General features: G+C 53.2%; 1 protein-coding gene across 13 annotated transcripts in view; it reads right to left on the reverse strand.

Annotated features, from left to right (window-relative positions):
* The window catches only part of DLEC1 (DLEC1 cilia and flagella associated protein), a 76,141-nt gene that overhangs the window by 2,667 nt on the left and 48,641 nt on the right, over positions 1-24,833 (reverse strand). For 7 of the 13 annotated variants that reach the window (XM_077865782.1, XM_077865780.1, XM_077865778.1 and 4 more), the window contains 23 exons: positions 22,990-23,080; positions 22,088-22,250; positions 20,638-20,830; positions 19,578-19,636; positions 18,850-19,018; positions 18,442-18,535; positions 18,089-18,219; positions 17,823-17,981; positions 14,633-14,772; positions 9,072-9,225; positions 8,367-8,477; positions 7,355-7,485; positions 6,687-6,878; positions 5,692-5,762; positions 5,090-5,241; positions 4,356-4,474; positions 3,834-3,904; positions 1,555-1,760; positions 1,357-1,461; positions 1,144-1,269; positions 945-1,039; positions 679-763; positions 313-519 (listed from right to left, as the gene is read on the reverse strand). In XM_077865782.1, the coding sequence (XP_077721908.1) occupies positions 313-519; positions 679-763; positions 945-1,039; positions 1,144-1,269; positions 1,357-1,461; positions 1,555-1,760; positions 3,834-3,904; positions 4,356-4,474; positions 5,090-5,241; positions 5,692-5,762; positions 6,687-6,878; positions 7,355-7,485; positions 8,367-8,477; positions 9,072-9,225; positions 14,633-14,772; positions 17,823-17,981; positions 18,089-18,219; positions 18,442-18,535; positions 18,850-19,018; positions 19,578-19,636; positions 20,638-20,830; positions 22,088-22,250; positions 22,990-23,080 (3,024 nt within the window). The remainder of the gene's footprint in view (positions 1-312; positions 520-678; positions 764-944; positions 1,040-1,143; positions 1,270-1,356; positions 1,462-1,554; positions 1,761-3,833; positions 3,905-4,355; positions 4,475-5,089; positions 5,242-5,691; positions 5,763-6,686; positions 6,879-7,354; positions 7,486-8,366; positions 8,478-9,071; positions 9,226-14,632; positions 14,773-17,822; positions 17,982-18,088; positions 18,220-18,441; positions 18,536-18,849; positions 19,019-19,577; positions 19,637-20,637; positions 20,831-22,087; positions 22,251-22,989; positions 23,081-24,833) is intronic. The other 6 variants (XM_077865779.1, XM_077865776.1, XM_077865788.1 and 3 more) reach the window with 5 other exon arrangements.

Raw genomic sequence — 24,833 nt, forward strand, 5'->3', positions numbered from 1 at the left:
CCCATCCTCCTTTCTTTTGCAGATGTTTCCTCCCTCCATGGTGAGGTCCTTGGAGGAGTCTGTCACCTAGTACAGCATCTAGCACGTGGTAGACTCAGTATACCTGTACCAAAGTGCACTTTTTGGAAGAGAGGATGTGACTGCTCACTGAAGCTCTGGAAGTGGATGACAGGAGAGTGTGCAGTGTCTGGACGCAAATGTCTGTACAAGTGCATGAGGGTAATGGGCACATGTCTGTACATGCCTGCATATGTGTGAGAGGAAGGTGACCTCTGGCCCAAGTGACTGCCTGCAGTGCACCTCCCAACTGACCAGCATATTTTCCTGGGGGTGGAGCACCAGCTGCTTGCTAGCCGTGGCAGGCTCTTCCTCTCGGCCAGGGCCAGGAGCTCTGCGGCTGCGGCTGGCCCCTTCTTGAGAAACAGAGAAGGGCCTGGAGACCAGGAGTTGGAAGTACTGTGGGATCTCTGTGGTGTTGGTCAGCTTCAGGTGGTGGGTGGTCACCAACTCACTCAGCACCTGGGTGGTGACAGATATTGGGGGGTGGGGGTGGGGCTGGGGATGCATCTCTCCCCTCCTGGAGCCCATGGCTCTGGGGTAGAGGACCCAGACCATAGGAGGCCTCGTGGAGATATCTGAGGTCCAGGTAGATTGGCAGGGGGTGGGCAGCACACTCACCCCAGTACAGGGCTGCTCGGGGATGAGGTCACTGGCCTGGTGCCGGAACTCCACACCACCACCGTAATCCAGCTCCATGCTTAGCCTGTCAGCAATGAGCATGCCTGGGCCCCGAGGGCCTCCTGGCAGTCCCACTTGGCTCATCTGGCCCTAGCCAGCCTTTGCCTGGGCTCACCTGCTGGCTTCTCCCGGTCCCATCCCAGCCCCAGCCTCCCAGAGCAAAGGTGCTCCCCACAAGGGGGTAACGGGAAGCCCAGGCAACTCACTGTGCAGGCCTCACGTAGCCACACAGGTCCAGCCTCAGGGGTCCTGCGGCAAAGTCCTGCAGGCGATGCCTCCTACCTGGAAGCTCTCGTTCTGCCTGCGGAGCCCAAGCCCCATCACTGGCGGTCCCTGAACTGATGGGGCAGCCCACCACCCAGGAGAGGCAGTGGCTGTCACCCCACTTGGGCCAGGAGGGCTCACCTCGTCATCCAAGCTCATGAAGCCCAGGGCATAGCCGACACACTTCACCTTGTGCAGGACTTCAGGGCCAAGGACCATAGGTGTGTAGGAGATGGAGATGGTGCTGCTGCCCCCCGTGGGGACCACCTGGCACAGACAGCAGCCTCATTACTGCCCCATGCCTACCCGCAGTGGACTCTTGGCAAGGCAGCTCCCAGCCCCACCCCAACTCACCACCTGCTTGGGGCTGATGCAGTACAGGTGGTCGGCGGGCACCCCATCATGCTCCCGCAGAACGACGGAGATGATCTTCTGCGAGGCTCTGTCACTGCCCTCGGCCTGTCATCAGGGAGTTGCTGAGGCTCACGAGGCTCAGGGCTCACTGGCCCCAACTCAGCAGCCAACCTGCCCTGCCTCTCCATCCCTGCTCACAGACTGGGCAGCTTCATGGCTGGAGTCTGACGTGTTAGAGGGGCTTGAGGACCAGAAGGAACTGCTGCTCTCAGGGGTCTCTGGGCACGAGAGGTCATTCCCAGCTTGGTCCCGCAGTGGGAAAGGTGGCCCATAAAACACCAGCAGCTCCAGCAGCCGGTCCTCTCTGTCTTCCGGAGTGTAGGTTTCCCAGTCCAGGCGGATGTCTGCGGCAGGGTGGTGAGGGCTGAGGTAGGGGCAGGTGAATCGTCCCTGGACACCCCCTCCCTGCAACTCCTGCCGTTGCCTATTCTCCCACACTCAGGGTAGAGGGGGACCTCGCCCCCTCCCTAATGCCACTTCCAGACAATTCTTGAGAAACATCTACAGGTATGCCAGCTGTCTCTATCAGCCCTACCATGTGGATCACAGGAGCAGGCCTTCACATCCAAATGCACCCCTCCCAGTACTTGGGGCTCCCCCTACAGCCACCCCAGGCCCTCTGGCCCCTCTCCGTACCTGTTCCCCTCCATCCATCAGCTCCCACTGCACTCACTTCCTTCCCCAGCTGAGCTAGTCGACCCTATCATATCAACCTCTGTCTTGCCAGGATTCTCCTCTCCCTTTACCCGATCCTACCCACCTGGCAAAACCTAACCTGGAGAGCTGAACCGACCTTGGTCCCACTGTTGTGCCTTCTGTGCTGACACCTACCTTGCCTTCCAGGCACTGGGCTGCTGGCCCAGTTCACCTCCCAAAAGCCCCCAAATCAAGATGGCCCTGAAGTCCCATCCTGACACCCCTTCTGTCAGCAGGCATTTATGCCATCCCCCTTTCCTCCCACCTCTCAGGGGCCAGCCATGCCCCGTTTCCCCTCCCCTAGCTGCTTCCAGTAGCACTGAGGCAAAACCAGGTCTCCCCGCCTTGAACAAGTTTCCCTCTGCCAGACAACATTTCCAGTAGCACTTCTCCCTCCACAGCATGCCTGTAACCCTGTGCACCATCGCCTCCCCCACTGTGCTCTCAGCCACTCCCTAGCTAACATCTGACTTGTGGCTAGCCCTGCGGGAGACCTGGTGAACAGGGGCACACCACTGAACTCGTATTTCTTCAAGTTCTGACCTCGGCACCTGCCTCTTACACCCACCACATCCCCTTCACCAGGGCCACCAGTGACCTCCATCCCCCAAAGTTACATAAAGACACAGAAATAATACATGTGATGAGCCCTGAGGACAGAAGGGAACCACCAAAAGAAAGGAAGGTAGAAGAGAAATTCCGAGTTGAAGGGCAAAGATGAGATTTAGTTCTCAAATGCATCTAAAAACAGCAGCTTAGAAGTGAAACTGCTGGAAACACCAGATTATTCTTTTTAAGCTGTTGTTTTTCAATCTCTACACCCAATGTGGGGCTCAAACTTACAACCCCAAGATCAAGAGGTGCACACTCTGCTAAGCCCACCAGGTGCCCCTGGGGATGCCAGGAGATCATGATACAGCTGATTAGAGGAGAGCAGCGAGTTCCCTGCCCCTTTCCTAACTGCCCAGACCTCAAGGGCCGACGGAGCAGGGTCACAGGCGCGCTAGCACTCCCCCGCTGCACATTCCTTACAGTCCCCAAGGAGCTTAGAGCCCTACAGGCTGGCTCAGGCCTGGAGGTCCAGTGTCTAGAGGCCTTAAACACTCTTCCACCTCCAGACTGCCAAAGCTCTTACTGTGGCCCCGATACTCTTCCCATACGCTCCCCTAGGCCCCACTGGTCCATCATCCCTCCGGGATGCCCCTCCACAGGGGAGCCTGTGCCCTACACCATGTGATCCTCCAGCAGCTCCCCCTCAGTGCACTCAACCTGTGGGCAGCCCACAGCCCGCATCAGCACAGGAGCCTCTCAGTAGAGACCCCACTGTCCTGCTCCCCCAGCAACTTGCAGAGCACCTGGCTCTAGCTCCGGGAGTGCTGGCCGGAGGGATGAGAATGGGTGGCCCCTGCCAGTGTCTGTCCTTATGCAAAGTGAGCCTGAGAGAACAGAGCATTTGTGACCCCACAGACGGGGGACCCAGGGTTGGCCAAGGGCCAGTCCTGTCCTCATGCATGGAACTAGCTATCTCTGACAACCCCCAACAAGCTGGCTGCTCTCCCCTTGGCCCTCAAGGGCTTCCCTCAGTAACCACAGGCCACCTGGACTCCTGCATCATGGGCCTTTGGGCCATCAGCTTCCTGCAGCCCCATCGTCCCTCCCAGCTTGACCCACCACAGGGCACAATGTGTCAAGAGCCCCAGTCTGTCTCATGAGCCTCTCACCACAGGGGCTGGAGTTATTCAAGCGAAGGACCCGGGTGACTGTGTCTCCTCCGGAGACCTGGGTGCCGAACCTGGAGGCAGGAGACCAGGTTCAGCACCACCACAGCCAGCACACATGTTGCGGGCAGGGCTGCTTGACAGAGGCTAGACGGGCTCAGGCAGGGAGGAGGCCCCCAGTGGTCCATCCTGAAGTCACGAAGACAGGGCAGGAGGCCTTCCCTGTGCAGTGCCTGGTGAGCTATGACCCAGGGCTGCTCGGTACCCTGCTAGCACCCACTCCCCGCACCCCCCACCCCACCCCGCCAGCTCTACACCATCACCTACATAGGACAGATCCCAGCTTGTGGTATGTGGGGCCCCAGGCCTGACACTGACCTCAGGCCACACTGACTACTTGCTACTTTTATCCCCCCAAAGATGTGCAGAGAACAGACATGTCCTCTGAGGCCTCGCTCCTCTGGGGCAGCCCTGTCCTGGGGCCAGAGGGTTTCAAGGGTTAGAAGATGAGGCCAGTGGGGTCACCTGATGATAGGCTCCTTCTGCAACTGGTCAGTGGTATAGTAGGTGGTCCTCTGGGAGCTGATGGGGCAGCCTACCACTGCCATATGCACCGGGATGACTGCTGGTGGCAGGTCTCCCACCTACAGATGCACACCAATCCTCTGTCACTCTGGTCCCCTGCTGCCATGGCATTCCCTGGCTCCCTGTCCCCTCCATTTAAGGCTTTCCCTCCTCCAATATGACAATGTACATAGTTCATCCCCCATACTAAACTAGGAACTCCTTGTTGGATCATCTGTTGTGATTTGTCCCTGTATCCTCCACAGTCCAGGGGACCACATGGGAACCCATGCATAGCAGGTGTCTACTTCACATTGAATGAGTGAGGGAAGGACCAATGGGAGAGCGAGGGGATGCACCAACGGCTAGGTGACAATATAGCTCTGGGAGTCTATTCCTGCTTCTCTGGTCACTGCCCCTCCAAGTCTCAAGTCCTGGCCCCAGGAGACAGCCTATCAGATTCTCTGCCCTCCTCCATGTGCCCAGCCTCATGGGACCCTATGGGAAAAGCCATGGAAAGTTCTGCTCACAAAGACCCCTTCTGCCTGGATCCCTGTGGTTGCTGTGGCTGCAAATGCCTGTCCCAAGCTCAAGAGCCATGTCTCCCAGCTCAGAGAGATTTGAGAGGCTGAGGGCCAGGAGGTGGAGGAGAGAGGGCCAGAGGGCAAGACCAGGCTCAGGCTATCTATTCTTACCGTGCAGATGAGGTTGTCCCAGTACTCGCCCCACATGTTGGCATAGCCTGTGATGTCGATGCTCAGCTGTTGGTGGGCCCCCAGTGTGCCCTGGGAAATGTGGGGAAAGAAGGCAGCTCCTTTCCCATGTGACAACATGCTTTCCATAAAATCTAGGTGATAACCAGAAATGGGGATTCAGGATTCCAGGGCAGGAATGAGGTCCAAACCCTCAGAAGTTAGCAAAGCACCATACGGGACAAGCTGCTGTACAGCCTCTCCTTGGTCTGGCTAGACAGACTCTCCTCCTGGGAACCCAGAATCCAGTAGGCAGCCTCCCTCTGCTCTCAGGGGCCAGGCCCCAGCAGAAGCCCTCCCTTCTGAGCCACTACCCATCCCAAATCAAAACCAGGCCCTGTGCATGGGCTGTATGCCTTAGCCAGGAGATGGCCTCATTCCAAAAAGGGGACGCTGTCAGGCAGAGGGCCATGGCCACCTCAGAGGTCTTGCTAGAGAAGACATTGAAATGGGCTCTGTGGTCAGGGTCCCCTCCCTGCAGCAGGCGGCCCACAACCGGAGAAGGCCCCAGCAAACCTGGCTGTGACCCGCCCTGGGGCTCTTACTCAGCTGCTCTCGCTTGGCCAAGTGTTCTCGAATCCGAGACGTCTTCAGCAGGGCAGGGGGCATGTTGGGGCTTTACCAGACAGGACACAGAAACGGCATCAAGGCATCAGGCTGTTCCTTAGAACTGAGCCACATCTCTCAGCAACTAGCATCCTCCAGGTCCCAGTGGAGGAAGGCGGTTCCGCATGTTCCTCCCAGGGGAGAGGTCAGGTCTATTCACCCCCCTCTCTGGTCTTGGCAACCTGTTACACTCCCATCACTCAAAGCACCCCAGCTACAGGCCACCCTCCAGCCCAGGGATTGCCTTCCATGAAACGCAGAGGGTGCTGGGCTAGGGACCTCTTATCCCCAGGCTCTGTGCCCTGTTGGCCCCAGATAGAAATGCAGCCCAGACTCCTCATCTCTTGCTCAGCCTTCTGCAAAAGGCCATTTCCAGTCTTTCCTGCTGACAACTGCCCAGCATCGAGTGTCCACTCACTCTCCTGGAGTGGGAAAGTTAATGGCTTACAAACCATGAGTGGTTCCCTGCCACCCACGGCAGTGGTTTTTAAGCTGGGCTCTCCTGCCTTAGTAGACTAAGTGGTGCGGTGTTTGCTATGGTGTGCTGGTAAATTGGCAATTTTTGTGGTGGAAATACTTTCCCCATGGCTGAGTTCTAGATGTAGCTTTGCAGAATGCCTCCCTGCCACATCTCTGGGATGGATCTCCACGCAGCTCCCTCCGCTGCCAGGAGCTTCTCCCTCACGCACTGGCCTGAACACTGCCTCATCTCCCAGAAGCCCTCCCCGTTGCCATGACCCCAGGCTCTCCCAAAGGCCCCCTCAGAGTCTGGGAGGTGGGCAGTGGGGCCGTTTCTCTACATCACTCCATGTGTACTTGTGAAAACACACCTTTAAACAGCCTCTGGCCACCTAAGCCACACATATGCTTAGTAGGGCAAACCCACCTGGCAACTTCCTCCCTGGGAACTGCCTCTGAAAGAAACCAGACTTACAGGCTGGGTTTCTGGTTCAGGCTGTTCTGGGGGCTCCCAAAGTACTCAAACTTGAGGGTGAAAGGCGTCTGTATCGGGGAGTGATTGGTCAGGATGAGCTGGCAGTTCATGCGGGTCCTCAGAGGCACCTTCGAGCCGAAGTCAAGGCGGAGCTCCTCCAGGTGGCCCGGCCACAGCGCTGTGCTGGGAACACTGCCCCGAGCCCAGGGGCACGAAGTTAGACACCTCCCTTGGCCCTGCCCAGTGAGCCCACAAGGGGAGGACTGTGAGAGTCGCCTTTATGCTATGCTCCATCCTTAGACTGCCTCCCGTTAAGCTGCCTCCCCACAGACACCACCTCCTTGTCAGCTCATGACGCCAAGAGGGGCCTCAACCACAAACTCTCCCTGCCCAGGGGTGACTGACCTGTCCGCAGGTGCTGGGCCTTGTGTGGGAAAGCCCAAGCCCCCTGCATCTCCTACAGCCTGGACACCATACCTCCAAGTGTGTGTGGAAAGACCACACAGAGGGCAGGGTTTGGGTGGAGAGACCTGCTCCCAGAGAGGTTACTGCGGCCTCTCTCGGCTGTAGGAATCAGCTGGGAATCTCCTGGCTGACAACCACAGTGCAGTGCAGTCCTTTGTATGGTCGTCTCAGCACTCAGGCCCTGGTCCCAGCCCTGGGCTCACCTGCTGTCAGAGCCCTCCATAGAGATGGCAATAGCCACTTGCAGTCCCTGGGGCTTCCCAGAAATGCCCAGAACCAGTGGCTCCTTCATGCCAGACACGGTACAAGGGAGGGCCAGATCACTCAGCTCTTCCTATAAGAAAGCCCACCAGGGGAGCATCACTACATGTAAGTCCCAGGACTGGGTCTCAGATGGTCTAGCATCTGAGCGTAGCACAGGTGGTAGCTGTGGGGCACTCAGCACAAAGGCCTTGACCTCTGTCTAGTCTCGTCTCTGTGGAAGGGCTCCCTAGTCCCTCCAGTGAGCTGCCATCCACAGGTCCAGTCTGACGTCCCACACCCTGGCCCCTTCCTCAGGGTCCCTGGTTGAGTCTGCTCCAAATATCTGTGCACACCCCCATGAAGGCAGACCCCTCAAAGTGGGCCTCTGGAGAAGCTGTGTACTTATTCTACTGAAGCTGTTCTCACAAAAAGCAAGTCCTTCCTGAGTGAGATCTGCTCTGGGCCTGGGGCCTTCTGCCTATCGCCCTAGAGCTCAGACCCAGCTGAGAACAAAGTCTACTGTCTCCAGGTTTGCCAGGGAGAAATGGGACTGGGTCTGCAAGTCTCCCCAAGGAAGAAGTCTCTTATCCCACAAGAACCACAAGCAGATAGCAGCAACCCCCAACCAAGTCCTGATGGCTTTCCTGTGGGCTGTGCCAGGGAGCAGCTGTGCCTTCTTCAGGGAAGGTGGCCACTGGCTAGCCTCTCCCCGTAGCACCCAGCACAGGCCCAGAGGGGAGGGGTAAAGCTGGTGCCGGAGGCTAGACACAACCAGTGAGCACTCAGGCCGGCTCCAGGCTTCCTGACCTTGTATCCCTAGAGAGCAGGCCTAACAGGAATGGGGACCCAAGACCCAAATGCAAGAAATCTCTTGCCCTCTGATAGGAGTGGGGTTTGGGGGGACCTCCGTGCTGGTACAGACAGCTACGGGGAGTCTTCTAGTCCCTCAGGCCTCCTCACCACCTTACTCACCTCAGTATGAGCAGTCAGCTCCAGGTTGAGCTGGCGCTCCTCACTGGGACCCAGTGTGCCACGTCGAGGGGAGACCTTTGCTGTGCAGACACTTGCTTGGTGCCCCAGCAGCTGGCAGACATATGGGTATGCAGGCCTGTTGTCACATGCCGGGTTCCCAGCATGGACCACGCGGTGCTCAGCACTGGGGCATGCTCTGCCAGAGGCTGAGGACCAGAAGGGCTGGGCGCTCACTGGTGGGGGTAATCTACTGGGCCCTTCTCCTCACCTCCCCAACCCTCAGTGGACCTCACACCTGTCAGGAGTTGCCTGTACTGAACAAGCTGCTCTGGGAGGCCTAGGGTTATGGGGAGCAGAAGGCAGCTGCCTCTGATCCCCAGGACATGGCTCCACCTCCCATGGCACACAGAAAAAGCTCCACATCAGCTCTAGCTGGGCTCAAAACAGCTGTGTGGACCAGTCATGGGCTACACCAGTGGGGAGCCCTAGCTGTGTGCACTCCTTCTCGGGAGGAGAAAAGGCAAGGAAAAACCAGATCAGATGTGCTGCTTCTTCAAGGAGCCCAGCATTTCTGAGCATCATGGGGCAAGGGGCAGGCTGCGGGAGAGAGGTGAGCCTCTGTTATGCGGAGCAACAACCCTCTCCACATGGGCTTCTGGTGCTGAGGGCTGTAGACCCAGTGCCCAACAGTGCAGGCTCACTCACCTTGCTCCAGTGGAATCGGGTAGGCAGGAGTGTGCCATTGATGAGTGTAATGGTTGCCTTGGCAGGCACACCAAGGTACAGGTTCCTGACTTCCACATGGCTGCTTTGCAGGTACACATAGGGCTCCTGTACCTCGGCATACACAGGAAGGTAGCTGAAACACAAAGAAATAACAGCTATAGTGATTTGAGAAGAAAAAACAAAACCATCCCTATTTGTAGATGACATTATGTTCTGTGTGGAAAATCCCAAGGAATCTATATTTTAAAAACTCCTTAAAAAACATTTACAACAGGGACACCTGGGTGGCTCAGCGGTTGAGCGCCTGGCTTTGGCCCAGGGCGTGATCCTGGAGTCCTGGGATTGAGTCTCACATCAGGCTTCCTGTATGGAGCCAGCTTCTCTCTCTGCCTGTGTCTCTGCCTCTCTCTCTGTGTCTCTCATGAATAAATAAATGAAATCTTAAAAAAAAAAAAAAAAAAAAACCAGTAACAACAACTACAACAACCTCCCACAGCTAATGAATCAGAAAAGTTACAAGGTACAAAATATGAAAACAAATTGCATTTTTAAAAAATTTTATTTATTTATTCATGAGAGGCAGAGAGAGAGAGAGAGAGAGAGAGAGGCAGAGACACAGGCAGAGGAGAAGCAGGCTCCATGTAGGGATAGGGAGCCTGATGCGGTACTTGATCCCGGGACCCCAGGATCATGCCCTGGGCCAAAGGCAGGCGCTAAACCACTGAGCCACCCACGAATCACATTTTTTATGTTAACAGTGAACCTGTGGATATAGAAGTTAAAAATATAATACTATTTATAATTGCTCAGAAAAACTGAAATACTTAGATATAAATCTAATAAAACCTTTACATGAATTCAGCAAGATTGCGGGATATAAGATCAATAAACAGTTCTATAAACTAGCAATGAATACTCATAAAATGAAAGTAAGAAAATCAGTCCATTTCCAAAAGCATCAAAAAAGATACTTAGGAATAACTTTAAGAAAAGAAGTACAAGGTTTATATACTGAAAATGATAAAAACATCATCAAAAGAAATGAAAACAGACCTAAATAAATGGAAAGAAATTTCATGTTCACAGATAGGAAGACTTAATATGGTTAAGGTGAATATACTCCCCTCATTGACCTACAGATCCAATACACTCCCTCGTAAAATCCCAGCTGTTTGCCATAATTGATAAACTGATCCTAAAACTCATGAAAATTCTAAGGACCCCAAATAGCTGAAACAATTTTGAAAAAGAAAAACAAAGTTGGAGAGTTCATATTTCCTGATTCCAGAACTTACTACAAAGCCAGAGTAATCAAGAAAATGTGGTACTTGCAAAAGAATAATTGTATAGATCAATGGAACAGAATTGACAGCCTATAAATAAACCTTCATGCATATAGTCAATTGATTATTTTGTAAGATTTTATTTTTTAAAGTAATCTCTACACCCAGCATGGGGCTTGAATTTACAACCCTGAGATTGAATCACATGCTCTACTGACTGAGCCAGCCAGGCACCTCTAATTGATTCTGATAATTGATTTTGGCAAGGGTGCCAAGACAAGTCAATGGGTAAAGAACAGTGTTCTTAAAAATGGTGCTGAGGGTCCCCTGGGTGGCTCAGTCCATTGAGCAACTCTTGATTTCAGCTGAGGTCATGATCTCAGGATCCTGGGATTGAGCCCAGTGGGGAGTCTGCTTGACTGCTCACATGCTCACTGCATGTGCTGCTCACATGCTCACTCTCTCTCTCAAATAAATATTTTTTTTAAAATGGTGCTGGAACAACTGGTTTTCTGCATAGAAAAGAATGAAGCTGGATCCCTTTCTCACACCATACACAAAAATTAACTCAAAACAGATCAGAGACCAAACTGTATGAGTCCAGACTACAAAACTCTTAGAAGATCTTTGTGACATGAGATTAAATAATGGTTTTTTTAGGTATAACCTTGAAAGGACAAGATATCAAAGAGAAAAATAAAGTGGACTTCATGGAATTTAAAAAATTTTATGCTTTGCAGTACATCATCAAGGAAGTGAAAAGACAATCCTCAGAATGGGAGAAAGTATTTGAAAAATCAGATGTCTAGTAAGAGATTTATATCCAGAATATATAAAGAACACTTACAACTCCATAATAAAAAAAAAAGACAACCTTATTTTTAAAAAGTGGGCAAAGATCTTAATGGACAGTTCTCCAAAGAAGACAAACAAATGGCCAATAAGCACATGAAAGATGCATAACATCATTTGTCATCAGGAAATAATAAACCAAATCCTCAATGAAATATCACTTTGCACACACTGGGATGACTACCATTGAAAGATCACAAGGATGTGGATAAGCAGGCCAACAGGGTGGAGAAGGATGGAGAGTGGGTCAGGACTGGCCACTGTTACACTTGCACCATTATATTTTATCACATACCATTTGTGGAAAACTGTACATAAAGAGTAAAAGAGGTAAATATAATGCTGTTCTAATGAGAATAAAAAAAAGAAGAATGGATCAGATCAACTGACCAAACAGTACAAACTACTAAAAATCTCTGGCGAAGAAGGCCCTGCAGAGCTCCCCTAACAGAAGGAGGGGCCTCATGGGCAGAAGTGGGCCATAGAGAAAGGGCAGAAGAGTTAACTGAAGGCTGCTCAGAGGTGAGCGTGGCCAGTTCAGGGCCCAACGCCTGAGCCCACTGCACAGCACACTTCACACCGCACCACAACACAGCAACACACCAACACACTAACACGCCAGAAGGCCAAGCTGTGGCACCCCTGCTGAGGAATGTGGGTGTGGGGCTGCCCAGAGGTCAGGGCAGATCCTGCAGTAACAGTGGGACTCTCAATTATCACCTAGGGAAAACAACCAGAGAGATCCGCGTCCTTTATCCCTATTTACAAATGATGGAATGCAAAGATTTCAGTAGCTGGCCAGTGGGGGGGTCCTCTACTGTTTGCCTTGGCTGCCTTCCCCAGAAGGGCCCTCCTTCTCCTGGATGCGGGTGGCGGGGTACAGAGGGTGCTCACAGACACACGCACTCCCCTCCCCGGGAGAGCAGTGCTCTCCACACCTACACCCACTTCCTCAGGAACTTAGACCGCCAGCTCCTCTCGCCAGTCGGCCTCCTCTCCCACTCCAAGACAGGAACCCGCTGCCAAGGGATTACTGAATGTTGAAGAAAATCTGAAGAGTGAAGGAGAAGCAGCTCAACCAAATCTGAGGAAACAAAAATGAGTTTCCTCGGGGGAATCAGAGATGCTGCTGCGTCCGTCAGACAATGACGGATTCCTATAAAGAGGGAACCATCTGAGAACAAAAAAGCTTAAAATTAAAAAAATATGATTGCCTGGGAGGCTCACTGGTTGAGCATCTGCCTTCCGCTCAGGGTGTGATTTGGGGGTCCTGGGATGAGTCCTGCATTGGGCTCCCTGCAGGGAGCCTGCTTCTCCCTCTGTCTGTGTCTCTGCCTTGCTCTGTGTCTCTCATGAATCAATAAATCAAATCTAAATAATATTAATAAAATAAAAATATGATTGTCAAAAAGGGCAGCCACCAAAGACCAAAGGAGTGCCCTGCAAGGCCCAAGGACATCTCCCTGAAGAAGCAGCACAAATGCCGAGATGGAAAACCTGGGGAAAATGGTGAAACTCCCACAGGACAGATCCAGCAGGCCTGCCCTGGGCCGCGGTGGCCACTGTCATTGTCTGGCCAACCTTCCCACCAGCTGCTTCCGGAGGCAGACCCGCCCCCTGGGCACAGGCAGAGGGGAGGGCGGCACGTGACCTGGAGAAGCCCACTCTGGAGAAAGGCAGTTTCATCCCTGCCCCCAACCCCCAAGGCTGTTAGGCTGGGAGCCGGGGAGCCCGGAGCCCTAAGCAGGCCCCTCCCCTGCGGGCCCCTGCCAGTGGGGGTGGGGAGCAGAGAGGCTCACAGAGAAGGGCAGTTGGAGGTGGGGCGGGGGTGAGGGAAGGAGAAAGAGAATGAACAGACCCAGAAAAGCAGCCCTGGGAAAAGGCTGGACTCAGCAGGGCAGGGCTGCCCAGTTACAGGAGCCACAGGAGCCCTGTTTCGCCTGAGTTGATTGCATCCATGTCTCCATCACGTACAACTGGAAACATTCTGATTCACACTCGGTCCGTAAAGAACAGCAGAGATAGGAAAGGAAGCAGGCAGGCTTAATAAAAGGCATTCCCCCGAGAAGAAAGACTTCACCTTAGGATTTCAGGCCACAAGATGCCACATAGGACAGGTGAGGAAGATGCACACTGAAACCCGTGCTGGTTCCCGGAGAAACCCTTTCAGGACCCTGGTGGTACTACCCCCTCCTCCCCCACGCCTGCCCCCTCCCTCCCTCCCCTGGGAGGCTGTGAGACTGTAGGGTAATGGGCACTCTCATACGCTGGAGGTGGAAATATAAAATTGCAGTCTTTTTGGAAGATAAATCAAGGAAGTAAAGATTTAGAACAAGCACTTAAGTGTTTTTATAACGAAATACCAAGTGTATGCAGAAATGACTATTAAACACAGCTACATCATAAAGGATATACACAGTTTGAAGAATAATAAAAAGAATACCTGTGTGTTATCCTCACCCAGCTTAAGAAAATGAATATTATACTTCAAAATAATTTGGGAAGGGATGAAGGATATGAATGGAATAATGTTTGCAGAGATTTGATAATTATTGAAGGTAGGTGATGGGTATGTGGGGGCTCATTGTACTATTCTATTTTTATGTACTATTCTATTTTTATATATGTAAGACATTTTCCACAAGAAAGAAAAAAAGGAAGGCAGGAAGGAAGGGAGTGAGGGAGGAAGAAAAGGAATAGCACCGATAACCTTTGAAACCTCCAGTGTGTACCTTCCCAGAAATCAGTGGTATTTGCTCATTTAAATATGTCACTCAGCAGTTGAGCACCTGCCTTCGGCTCAGGGTGTGATCCTGGGGTCCTGCGATCAAGTCCACATCAGGCTCCCTACATGGAACCTGATTCTCCCTCTGCCTGTGTCTCTGCCTCTGTCTCTGTGTCTCTCATGAACACATAAAATCTTTAAAAATAAATAAATGAATAAATAAGTGTAAGTAGGTAAGTCACAATTTTTGGTGTCCACTCTCCTGTTGACCATCCTTGGTTGTTCCCAGTTTTCCACAGCTGTGAACAATCTGGTGATGAGCATCCCCTGTGAGTGCTCAGCTCCCAGTGCACATGTGCAACATTTCTCGAAGGGCTGATGCTGGGTCCCAGGGAATGCACACAGCTCACTTTACTGAGTAACACAAAGTGCTGCTGAAAGTGATTGTACTAATTTATAATCCTTTACACACAAACTTGAAGGATGTACCCTATAATATTACCAGTGAATTTTATCTGACTAATGGATTTTCTTTTCTGTAACTCCCAAATTTTATAGAACAAACACATTTCAATATCTTTAAATTCTTTAATGTCTATAAGCACTTAGCGACATACAACATCACTACATTGTGAAGAGGCATAACATGAGCTGTACTGGCTCCCCACGGCCTGTCTTACCTCCAGGTCCCGTTTACCACCTCCAGCTCTAGGACTGTCTGCAGACGCTGGCACTGCTTGGCCTCCAAAGTGATGTTCACTCTGCACTCCCCCAGAGGGTGAATCTGGCCGCTAGAGGGCTCAATGTCGAAGGGAGACACCTGATTTAGAGGTCAATCCAGGGGAATGAGGAGAGAGGACACTTGGAATTGCAGAACTGGTGGTTGGCCCAACCAGGGTCCCCCCAAAGCTGCCCCAGCACTTCAAAGAGCTGCTAGGATGCAGGAAAAGCAAGCAGGGAGAGCAAGGGTCTAAGGAATAAGAGGACAAAACCCTGGTCTCTGGGACACCTGGGTGGCTCAGTGGTTGAGCATCTGCCTGTGGCTCAGGGTGTGATCCCGGGGTTCTGGGATCAAGTCCCGCATCAGGCTCCTTGCAGGAACCCCACTTCTTCCTCTGCCTATGTCTCTGCCTCTCTGTGTCTCTCATGAATACATAAAAATCTTAAAACAATAACAACAACAAAACAACAAAACCCTGGTCTCTAAAGGAGAGGGTCCCTACGCAGTGGCCCAGATCTGAGAGGTAAAGGGCAGAGGGAGTGCCCCAGGGGACAGGGGGAGCCACCCTGGGGGCAGGCTCAGTGGCTCTGAGAGGTCTGCCCAGCCCCACAAAGCAGGCATGAGTCAGGACCCTGAGGGCTCTAAGTAAGGAAAACTACCAAGTCACCAGATGGGGAAGGGTGAAGCTTCCACGACCACAGCACACATACATCCCCACTGCCCACCATTGCTCACTGCAGGCTTGAACACTTAGCCTCTATACCAGGCACAGGAAGGAGAGAGGAAAGGCAAAAGCTTAGGAAGAAGAATGCACCTGGGACCGGGGCTCTCTACACCCCTCTTCCTGCCTTGAGACAAGGAGCAGTGGTATGAGGGAAGGGCCCCAGGGCCCCACTCCCTGGTGAGGGTGTCATTGTACACAAGGAAAGGTCACACCCAGGGGAGATGCTATCCCCTCTTTGGTCTCTTCATTCTAGGAGACTGAGGGTGCCAGGCACCTGCCTGGAGGGCGTCCTGCCCACCCGTGCGGGCCTGCCCTCTCCTAGCCCCCCGCCACCTCCCACCCATGCTGCCATGCTGGCCAGATCAGGTCCAGAGTGCTAGTCTTGAGCTTTGCACTCTCTTGCTTCTGACAGTTCACCTCCCTGGCACTGGTGAGATGGATGGGCTCACCTAACTCTCAGCAAAAGTGGCTCAGGTGCTCAAGTCTGGGCCCCAAACTCTGGTAGTAATGACAAGCCCTTTTGCTTTCCTTGGCCTTTGCTCCTCATATGTGCCCCCCTGGGAGCCCTGGGGGATGTTGTAGGCCAGGACTGGGTCTCTTGGACCCTGACATATGCACATCTAACCAACCCCGGATCCCAGCACTGTTTTTTGAGAGTTCAAAAGAACAGAGTAGGGCAGCCCCAGTGGCTCAGTGGTTTAGCACCACCTTCAGCCCAGGGTGTGATCCTGGAGACCCGGAATCGAGTCCCATGTCAGGCTCCCTGCATGGAGCCTGCTCCTCCCTCTGCTTGTGTCTCTGCCTGCCTCTCTCTCTCTCTCTGTCTCTCATGAATAAATAATAAAATCTTAAAAACAAAACAAAAGAACAGAGTACAGAGAACCATAGAGACAGGATTCAAAGCAGCCTCAATTAAGACATAAATCTTAATATACTATGAAATTGACAGTTACTTCAATTATAAAATTCTGTCATTCTTCCCCATGGGAGAAAAACCCGGATTGGGAATCAGAGAACTGGGATCTAATGATTCCACCACCCACTAGCTGGGTGACCCTGAGGAAGCCATTGGCCCTGTCTCTATCTGGCAAGAAGGGTGGCTGTAGTTCCAGAGTGCCTAGGGCAGGGGACCAGGGTATGGGGAGAGGCAGGATGGGGCAGGGGGCATCTACTAGGGCATCTCTCGGTGGCCAGAGCAGTCACACTTTATTATCGATCTTGAGCTTCTGCCTAAGGTTTCATTTGAAGAAAAGCCTCCTGCTTAAGATACAGATACGTCCATGTCCCTGCCCTATCTTCCATGGTTCCTGAATCCAAGTGGGGAGGCCGATGAGGCTGGATGGACAGTGCTAAACTCCAAGCCTGTGTAACAGGACGCTTGGCAGTGGTTCTGGGCAATGGTGTAGATAATCTGATGAAGATGGTCACAACTGCTAAGTATGATCTGAGTGCCTGGCTGGAGAGATGAGGCTGTTGCCTAAAGGACATGGTTGGTCAAGTGAAAATGCAAAGTCCTGGAGAAAGGGAACGCCCACTGGCAGAAAAGATGGGTGTGCAGCTGCACCTGTCTTTCCTGGGCTTCTGAGTGTGGAAGGAGAGAGCGGCAGTGTTCTGTCCCAGAGGGTAAGTGGGCAAGCAAGAGGAGGACGTTGGCAGGAAGCAGCCGGGGGGGGGGGGGGGTGCTTTCACCACACAGACCTAGTCAGAGCCTCCCATGGGCAATAATGACCTAAGGCAGCTCCCAAGAGGCCACAGCTGCCATGTGTATGGAGAGTGGAGGTGGCCAGCAGTGATTTACAGCTAACCGCCAGCAGATAGGGAGTAATTGATGTGCCACTTGCCCTAGTTTTGCTCTTAATCACACATCGTATTTAAATGTGACAATGATGATAATATTTAACCACTTTTAGTATTTTCTATTTTTATAGGAAGAAAGAAAGAGCTAGTTGAGTGGAAATGAATCTTGGTTCTGTGTTCTGAGCCCTTCAGTTTGGGCCGCAAGCCCATGCCCAAGTGCCACCTGGTGGCAGGTACTCAAACTGCAAGCACAGTCCCTGGGAGGATGGGAACCTTGGGGGAGCGCTGCGGGCCTGACCCTCCCCCAGAGGCCTGGGAGCTTTCCACCCACTCAGCTGCCTATTTTCTTCTTATCTTCTCTATCAGGCTGCTCTGACAGAGGGAGAAACCCATGTGTTCTTTCCATATCAGATGGTGGAGAGAGGAACAGGAAAATCCAGTCCAGGGATAAGTTCTGCTGTAGAGAGGACCCCAAGTACCTCAGAGATGGGGAGAACTGGGGACACTGCTAGGCAAGAGTCACCAGGCAGGCTCTTCCTCTCCAGCCTCAATGCTCTGAAAGCACCGTGGGTAAATTGGCTCGTGGGGGGAGGGGTGGCATCCCCGGAGACAGCGGTACCCAACTTACATCCTCATGCCTCTCTTGGAGGCAGACTGGGCTCTCCTTCATGCACCACGTGGCCGGGAGCTGGCTGATGTTCTGGATCTGGATGGAGTTGGTAGCTTTCTGCCCCAGGCGCAGCAAACCAAACTGAAGGGCTGAGACACTGATGACCAGGGCGGGCCCCTGAGACACCCAGAGGGGCCTGTCACTGGGCTGCCTGGGAGCAAACTCTGAGCCCTACCCCTGCCACCTTTCTGGCCAACCCAGTTGCCCAGCCCCCCTGACGGCACCTTAAAGGCCGCCTCAATGTGTAACACCACTGGCGAGGGGGAGTTTTGGATTTCACACAGCAGGTCCTGGCTTACTGGGCCAGGGACGCCCCCCGTGAAGCTCAACTCAAAATCCTCCACCTCATTGGGCTCTGGAAGAGAGGAGGAGGTGAGCTGGAGAGAGGGAGGAAGGCAGTTCTCCACTCTGGCCTTCACTGACTTTTCATCCATCACATGTGCCAGGCTGCAACTGGAGCTGACCCCAGGAGCCCCTGAAACCCCTGTCTAGACCCCCTCACCTCTCAGGCCTCCCTCCCCAGCCAGCCCCAAGAGGTCACAACCCCCACCCCCACCCCACCCTGTCCCTGAAGTACCTATGGTCCCTGCACAGGGTTCCACTTCAATGATGTGGCAGTCACTGATCTTCCCCCACAGGTATCTGATGGGGGATTTGCTGTTGTTCCACATCTGCAAGACACGCCCCGATCCCGGCTCCCAGGCACTGCCTCTGCACACACACATCTGTGCCCACCGAAGGACTGCAGGGCTGTTGGCCCCCGACGGGTCCTCCCAACACCCTTCCAGCTAATTCTTGGCCAACAGCATCGGAGGATGCTGGGGAGCTGGTAAAATGAGAGTCGTGCCCAGCCTACCATGTGTGCACACCAAGTCAGTTTCAGGAGCCCTGGGGACAGTGGCTGCCATCTGCCCTTCCAGCCACGTCCTCCCTATACTCATGTCAAGTTCAGCACACTCAGGGCCGGGGAGAGACCATAGTGTACCTTAAAATCTTTCTTTACATTTATGCCAACGTAGTTCTCCCCAGGGATGATGAGGGCGTATGGTTCTAAGAGAAGCTGGAAGGGTTCCACTGAGCCTTTCACCTCGATTTCCAGGACAATCACGTCATCCACAGAGAAGGACGAATCCTTCAGGTTTTCCAATTCCAAGCTGAAGACAAACCCACTGTGAGATAAGAGCCAACACAGCCCGGAGCATGGCCCCGTGTGGCCCTCACCTCTGTCCCTTATCTGTGGTCTTATGAAAAGAAAGCACTCCCCCTCCCGCAGCTCCTAAGCACCCACAAATCAGAGGCATCAGCCAACCAAACAGTGATGAATGACCACGGCTGTGACAGTACTGGGACGGGGCCCTTGCCTGCCACCTCCCAGGACAACGCAGTAATGGTGCCCAGCGCGGGGTCTCCACACGATGCTGACTGGAGACCCAGCCTGACAGTCCGTCTGGGGAAGAGCTGGTGGAGATGCCTCCAATGGGGCACAAGCTCCCCGCCTCAGTCACCACCGCCCAGGGCCCCAGGCTGGCTGCCCCGTGCGAACACTGAGGGAGCCCGGTGAGTGGTTCCCCACTGCTGAGCCCTCCGGGCCTAGGTGCCAGGGCAAGGCAGAAGCGTCCCTCACGTCGAAGCCTGCTGGGGGCCAGGGGGCTCATCTGCTCCTTGAGCAGGCCCTGCTGTGCACCCCTCACAGAGGGCCCCGTCCCCACTCACCTCAAGGGCTCTGGGACTTCCTCTAGCACCATCTGGAGCACACTGTGAAAATCCCTCAGCTGCAAGACAAACACAGCACCCTGAAAACAAGCTGCGCTCCTGTCGGGCTGCCCTGGAGAAGATGGGAGCCATGGCTGGAGTTCCTTCTCTCCCTGGCCTCGCTGCCAGAGAGGCCTTCCGCAAAACACGGTGCGGCTTCCCTGCTACTGCCCCCCCATCCTAAGGAAAGAGGGTGGCCTGCCAGGACGGGAGCCAGGACTCACGGCGTGGGGGCCGCTGCAGTCTCAAGACTGCCATTCTTGCCTCAGCCAGGCCTGAGTGGACAGGAAGGAGAGGATCTCGGGACCCTGATATTGCCTCTCAGCAGTGCCCCCCCCTTTTTAAAGATTTTATTTATTTATTCATGAGAGACACAGAGAGAGAGAGAGAGAGAGGCAGAGACACAGGCAGAGGGAGAAGCAGGCTCCATGCAGGGAGCCCATTGGGGGACTTGATCCCAGGCGCCTGGGATCATGACCCGAGCCAAAGCCAGACACTCAACCGCTGAGCCACCCAGGCGTCCCTCCGCAGTGCCCCTGACCGTGGGAAGCACCACACCCTCCCAGGAAGGTCCGGGCTAAAGAGGCAGAGAAGCTCTGGAGGGCCCCAGAGGACCCCCTCCCACCCAGCTCCCATTCCTCTCATGTTGCATACAGGGCCTTGCGCTGGAGCCCACCATGTAAACCCAGCCCTTGGCACCCACACCTCACTCTCTGGGGGGTGCTAGGGGCCGAGCAGAGATGGTCCTGTCACCCACACAGTGGAAATATAGGAGACACCAGAGCCCAGGAAGCGAGCCCAGGGTCTGGGGCAGACAAGGTGCGTGCATGCTCAGGACCAGGCGGAACAGGCTGCTTTGACCTCCAGCCCCACACTTAGCTAAGTGCTGGCCTTGGAGGATGCCAGGATCTCGTCAGGCTCAGCTGTGCCTTCAGGGTCACTACAGAACAAGGATGGTGGGTGGGGATGGGGGGTGAAAGTCACCCGATCACACGTGACTATTGGATGGCATCATGTTTACCTCATGAGGAGAAAAGGTGAGGATGAACTCATGGTCCGTGTGTGGGCCGAGAACCCCCCTTTCAGGCAGGATGGAGAAGGCCGTCTCCCTGTCAGGGTGGTACTTGAGGCTGTCCAGGCTGTAGGTTTCTCCAGGCATTAGGGACTGCAGATTGGGCTTCATGATCTGCCAGTGGAAGGCCAGCTCCACATGCCTGTGGGGGCAGTGGATGGCCCAGTTTTGCCAAGACCAGTCTTCTGCCCCCCTGCCTGGCGGGGCCCCCCTCTAGCAGTGAGCAGAAAAAGACCCAGGGACAGGAAGTGGGGGAGCACGTGGGTCAGGGAGTGCACACTGGAGACCTCCTAAGGGAGCTTCCCTCTCCCCACTACAGCAGTTGCGGGTCGGAGCCACAGTGACTCAGGGAAACTGATAACTAAACACAGGGAATCAGGCTCTGGTTTTTTTTGTTTTTGTTTTTGTTGTTTTTTCATGAGAGAGAGGCAGAGACACAGGCAGAGGGAGAAGCAGGCTCCCTGCAGGGAGCCCGATGCAGGACTCAATCCCAGGACCCCGGGATCATGCCATAAGCTGAAGGCAGACGCTCAACCAGAGCCACCCAGGCGTCCTCATGCTCTAACTATTAAGGTGCAGCTACCCGGAAAATTTTCTGCAGTGTCTCCTACCACGTGAGAGTTCCAAAGGTCTGCACCACGGACTCCTCGCTCTACCCTCTACCAGCCTCCACCCCTCCATCTCTGGCCTCGCGGGACACCTCTGTCCAGGAGGGTATGTGCCCACTGGCTCCCAACAGAGCACTAACAACTCCATGGTGGTGGGGAGGTGGGACTCCAGCATGCTGCTGGTGGGGAGGGACAGCAGATGAGGACCACTCATCCCCTCAGGTGACAGAACCGTGTACAGCCTGGGGTCACCAGGGAAGCCTGGCTGGGAGGCTCCCTGAGGTCTGTGCTAGCGTAACGGCGGTGCTCCCAGGATGGGCAGGAAATAAACAGCAGCAGGACTGAACCCGCTGGTCACAATCTGTCTGATCTTGGAACTCGGGTGGCTTTCCCTCATGGGCAGGGCAAGACCTCTCTGCAAAACTATTGTGGACTGAGGATACTCCAGGATGTTCTAGAACAACACTGTCCAATATGACAGACTGCAGTCATGGAAATGTCACATATCTGCTCTGTCCAAAATGACAGTCACTAGCTACACACGTGGCTAATTCTTAAAATGTGACTGGTGCCACTGAAAAAGTGAGATTAATTCTAATTTCAACTGATTTCAGTTGAAACAGTCACATGTGGCTACCATGATGGACAGTGCAAATCTGGATTCTTCCATCCTGTGCCCAGATTCCTTCCTGGCCCTTGGAAGGAACCTCTCCCGCTTCACTGGGAATTCTGGGCCAGGTGAGGAAGGAGAAAGGGTGCATGTTGGAGGGTCCAGCACAGGGGTCACTCACGTAGCATTTCTAATAATCAGTTGTTTTCTAGCTGTGGATTGAAGGTTCTCAGGCTCAAAGCGTATGAAGTGCTGGGCTGTTAAGTCTGTGAGCTCTCCAGGCTCCAGATGACTTTCTTCACCAGAAATATAGATCAGATCCAAAGCAACCAGCTGCCCGATTCCTGACACGGTAAGATGGTAAAGTTTCACCAGGGCTAAAATCAGGACTCTGTGGCCAAAGGTTGTCACAGGACCCATGCCACTGTCCATATGCAATGGCCTTGATCATGACCCCAGGAATGGTACACAAGAGGGGGGCAGGGGGCCATCAGCATACAGATCCTGTACCCATACCTTCCCAGACTAAAGACATGATTTTGATAACCTGGCACATAACTGGCATTCAGTTAATGCTTGCTGGGTGAAATTGGATGGATGGATGGATGGATGGAAGGAAGGAAGGAAGGGAAGGAAGGAAGGAAGGAAGGAAAAGGATGGATGTAAGGAATGAATGAATGAATGAATGAATGAACAAGGGCATCTTGGGGAAATCCAGCAGGATGGCCCTTCTAGCTCCACAGAACCTGGGGTGCCTCTGGTCATTTATATGTAAGTCTCTGGCAATTCCCCAAAGGAGACTGAGGTGAGTTTCAAAATGAAGTAATCAAACACTTTACCCCAGGTTTCCATCTGTACCTTTCTCTAGAAGGTTCCTTGGCATTGTCCCAAAGTCCACACTGGTTTGGGTCTCCAATGTCTGACCAGAGCAACAGGCCCCATGCTAGACCCCGAGCCTGGAGGCTGCAGCACCCACTCAGTGTGCCCCCTGACACAGGGTGGGCACAGCTGTGCCACAGTCAATGCTAGAGTCAGGGTACCGGCCCACCCTGGCCCCAGGCCTGGGAGCACACACAAGCCCACCTACGGTCACCAGCTCCTTTATCTGGCAGTTGTCACACACAACGATGAAGGTCTGCTCTGCCTTTTCTAGGCTCGTTGGGAGGAACAAAACCTAGTGGAGAGAAGGGTTCCCCTGTTACCTCCCATTAAGGGGCTGACCCCTCCTCCTCTCACACCTTCTACCCTTGTTCTCACTTCTCTCCTCCCTCCCTGCTGCCTGGCACCCCCTGCCACCCCCAGTCGCCTTCTCCTTAAGGCCAGTGGGTTCTGCCAAGGTTCCGGCCCAGACCAATGCAGGAAGCATGTTGAAACGGATGAAGAAAATGTTCACAGAGACTGAGATACAAACAGCTCTCAGACACATGAAAATTTGTTTAACCTCATTCACAATAGAAGAAATGTAAATGAAAACCACCCAGAAGTAGTTTTCACTCTTCTTTCTGGCAAACAGCAGAAAGCCAGCAATCATAAATGTAATGACAAGATATCTGAATTTTCTTCAAAATAATCTGGAGGGGAAGGGTGGTTTGGCTGGAAGAGATGGAGGGGCATAGATGCAATGAGGTTGGCCAAGAGTTGATAAACGTTGATCGTGTGCTGTGGACACAAGTGAGCATTAAACTAGCCTCTCCATTTTTGTATCTGCTTTAAAATATGCATGACAATGGTTTTCTTTTTTCTTGTCTTTTCTTTTTACTTTCCTTTTCTCTTTTCTTTCCTTCTTTCTTTCTTTCTCTCTCTCTCTTTCTTTCTTTCTTTCTTTCTTTCTTTCTTTCTTTCTTTCTTTCTTTCTTTCTTTAACAGTTTTTCCTTTAACTTTGATAACACATCATATTGGCAAGGGTGTGAGGAACCAGGCACCCTGCCATATCTGCATGGTGGGGATTTTGGCAACGCATAGCAGTTCTGGCCAGCAGAGACCCCCGAGTCAGCGAATCCTCTCCAAGGACTGTAACCTGCCGGTAGACTCATGGTTGGACAGAGTGATGTATGTAGTCGCCGAAATGGCAGAGGTCAGAAAGAATCTTCATGGCCATCAGGAGGGGACAGCTGACCTGAGTTATGGTTCACTCACGTAGTGGGATACTACACAGCTGTGACAAGTATGAGAAGGCTCTTCAGGATAGAGCAGAACAGTGAGTGGGAAGAACAGAGTACAGGTTGGGCAACGATATATGGGAAGGAAAAAGGAGAAGCAAAGGAAAGAAAGCACTCACACAGTTGTTCATCAAGCATCGGGTATCTCTGGCAGGGCGGCCAGAGACCTGGTGGGGCTGTGGCCTCCGGGTGGCTGAAGAACTTCAGTGTTTTGATTTTTAATTATGTGAATTTGTTTCTTACTTGGAAATATGACTGCATTTTAAAATAAACTCCAAACAATCAACAAAATACACAAGGAATGCCAAGGGAAAAGCCTCCCCTGGACTCCTCATTGTTCCCCCAAAAGTCCTGCTGCTCCCCTCTTCCTTTCCCTGGGGATCACAGGAGGATGCGGTGGGGTGGGGGTGTCCTGGCCTCCCAGCCTCAATTCCTTAAAGCCACAGCACAAGGTACTGACGAGGCCTGGACCAGGCAAGAGGACCCAAGCCACCTCCTAGCAGCAGGTGAGGTCTGACAAAGCCCTCCAATGCCCTGAATTGGCTTCATCCCAACCCCCAAGGGCCAGGTTCTTATCGGGGATCAGATCAGCATGGACATGAACAAGATGGCATCACTCCAGGACTCCCGGACGTCCATCAGGTGCTTGAAACTGGAAAGCAGTTGATAAAAGAAGCCCTCCTTTTCACTATGGCAAGCAGCTTACATCAGTGGGCCTCAAACTTTGCTGCACACCTGCAGAGCTTTAAAAATCCTATGTCTCAGGG

This window comes from Canis aureus, chromosome 22, assembly GCF_053574225.1.
Source record: "Canis aureus isolate CA01 chromosome 22, VMU_Caureus_v.1.0, whole genome shotgun sequence".
Classification (NCBI taxonomy): Eukaryota; Metazoa; Chordata; class Mammalia; order Carnivora; family Canidae; genus Canis; species Canis aureus.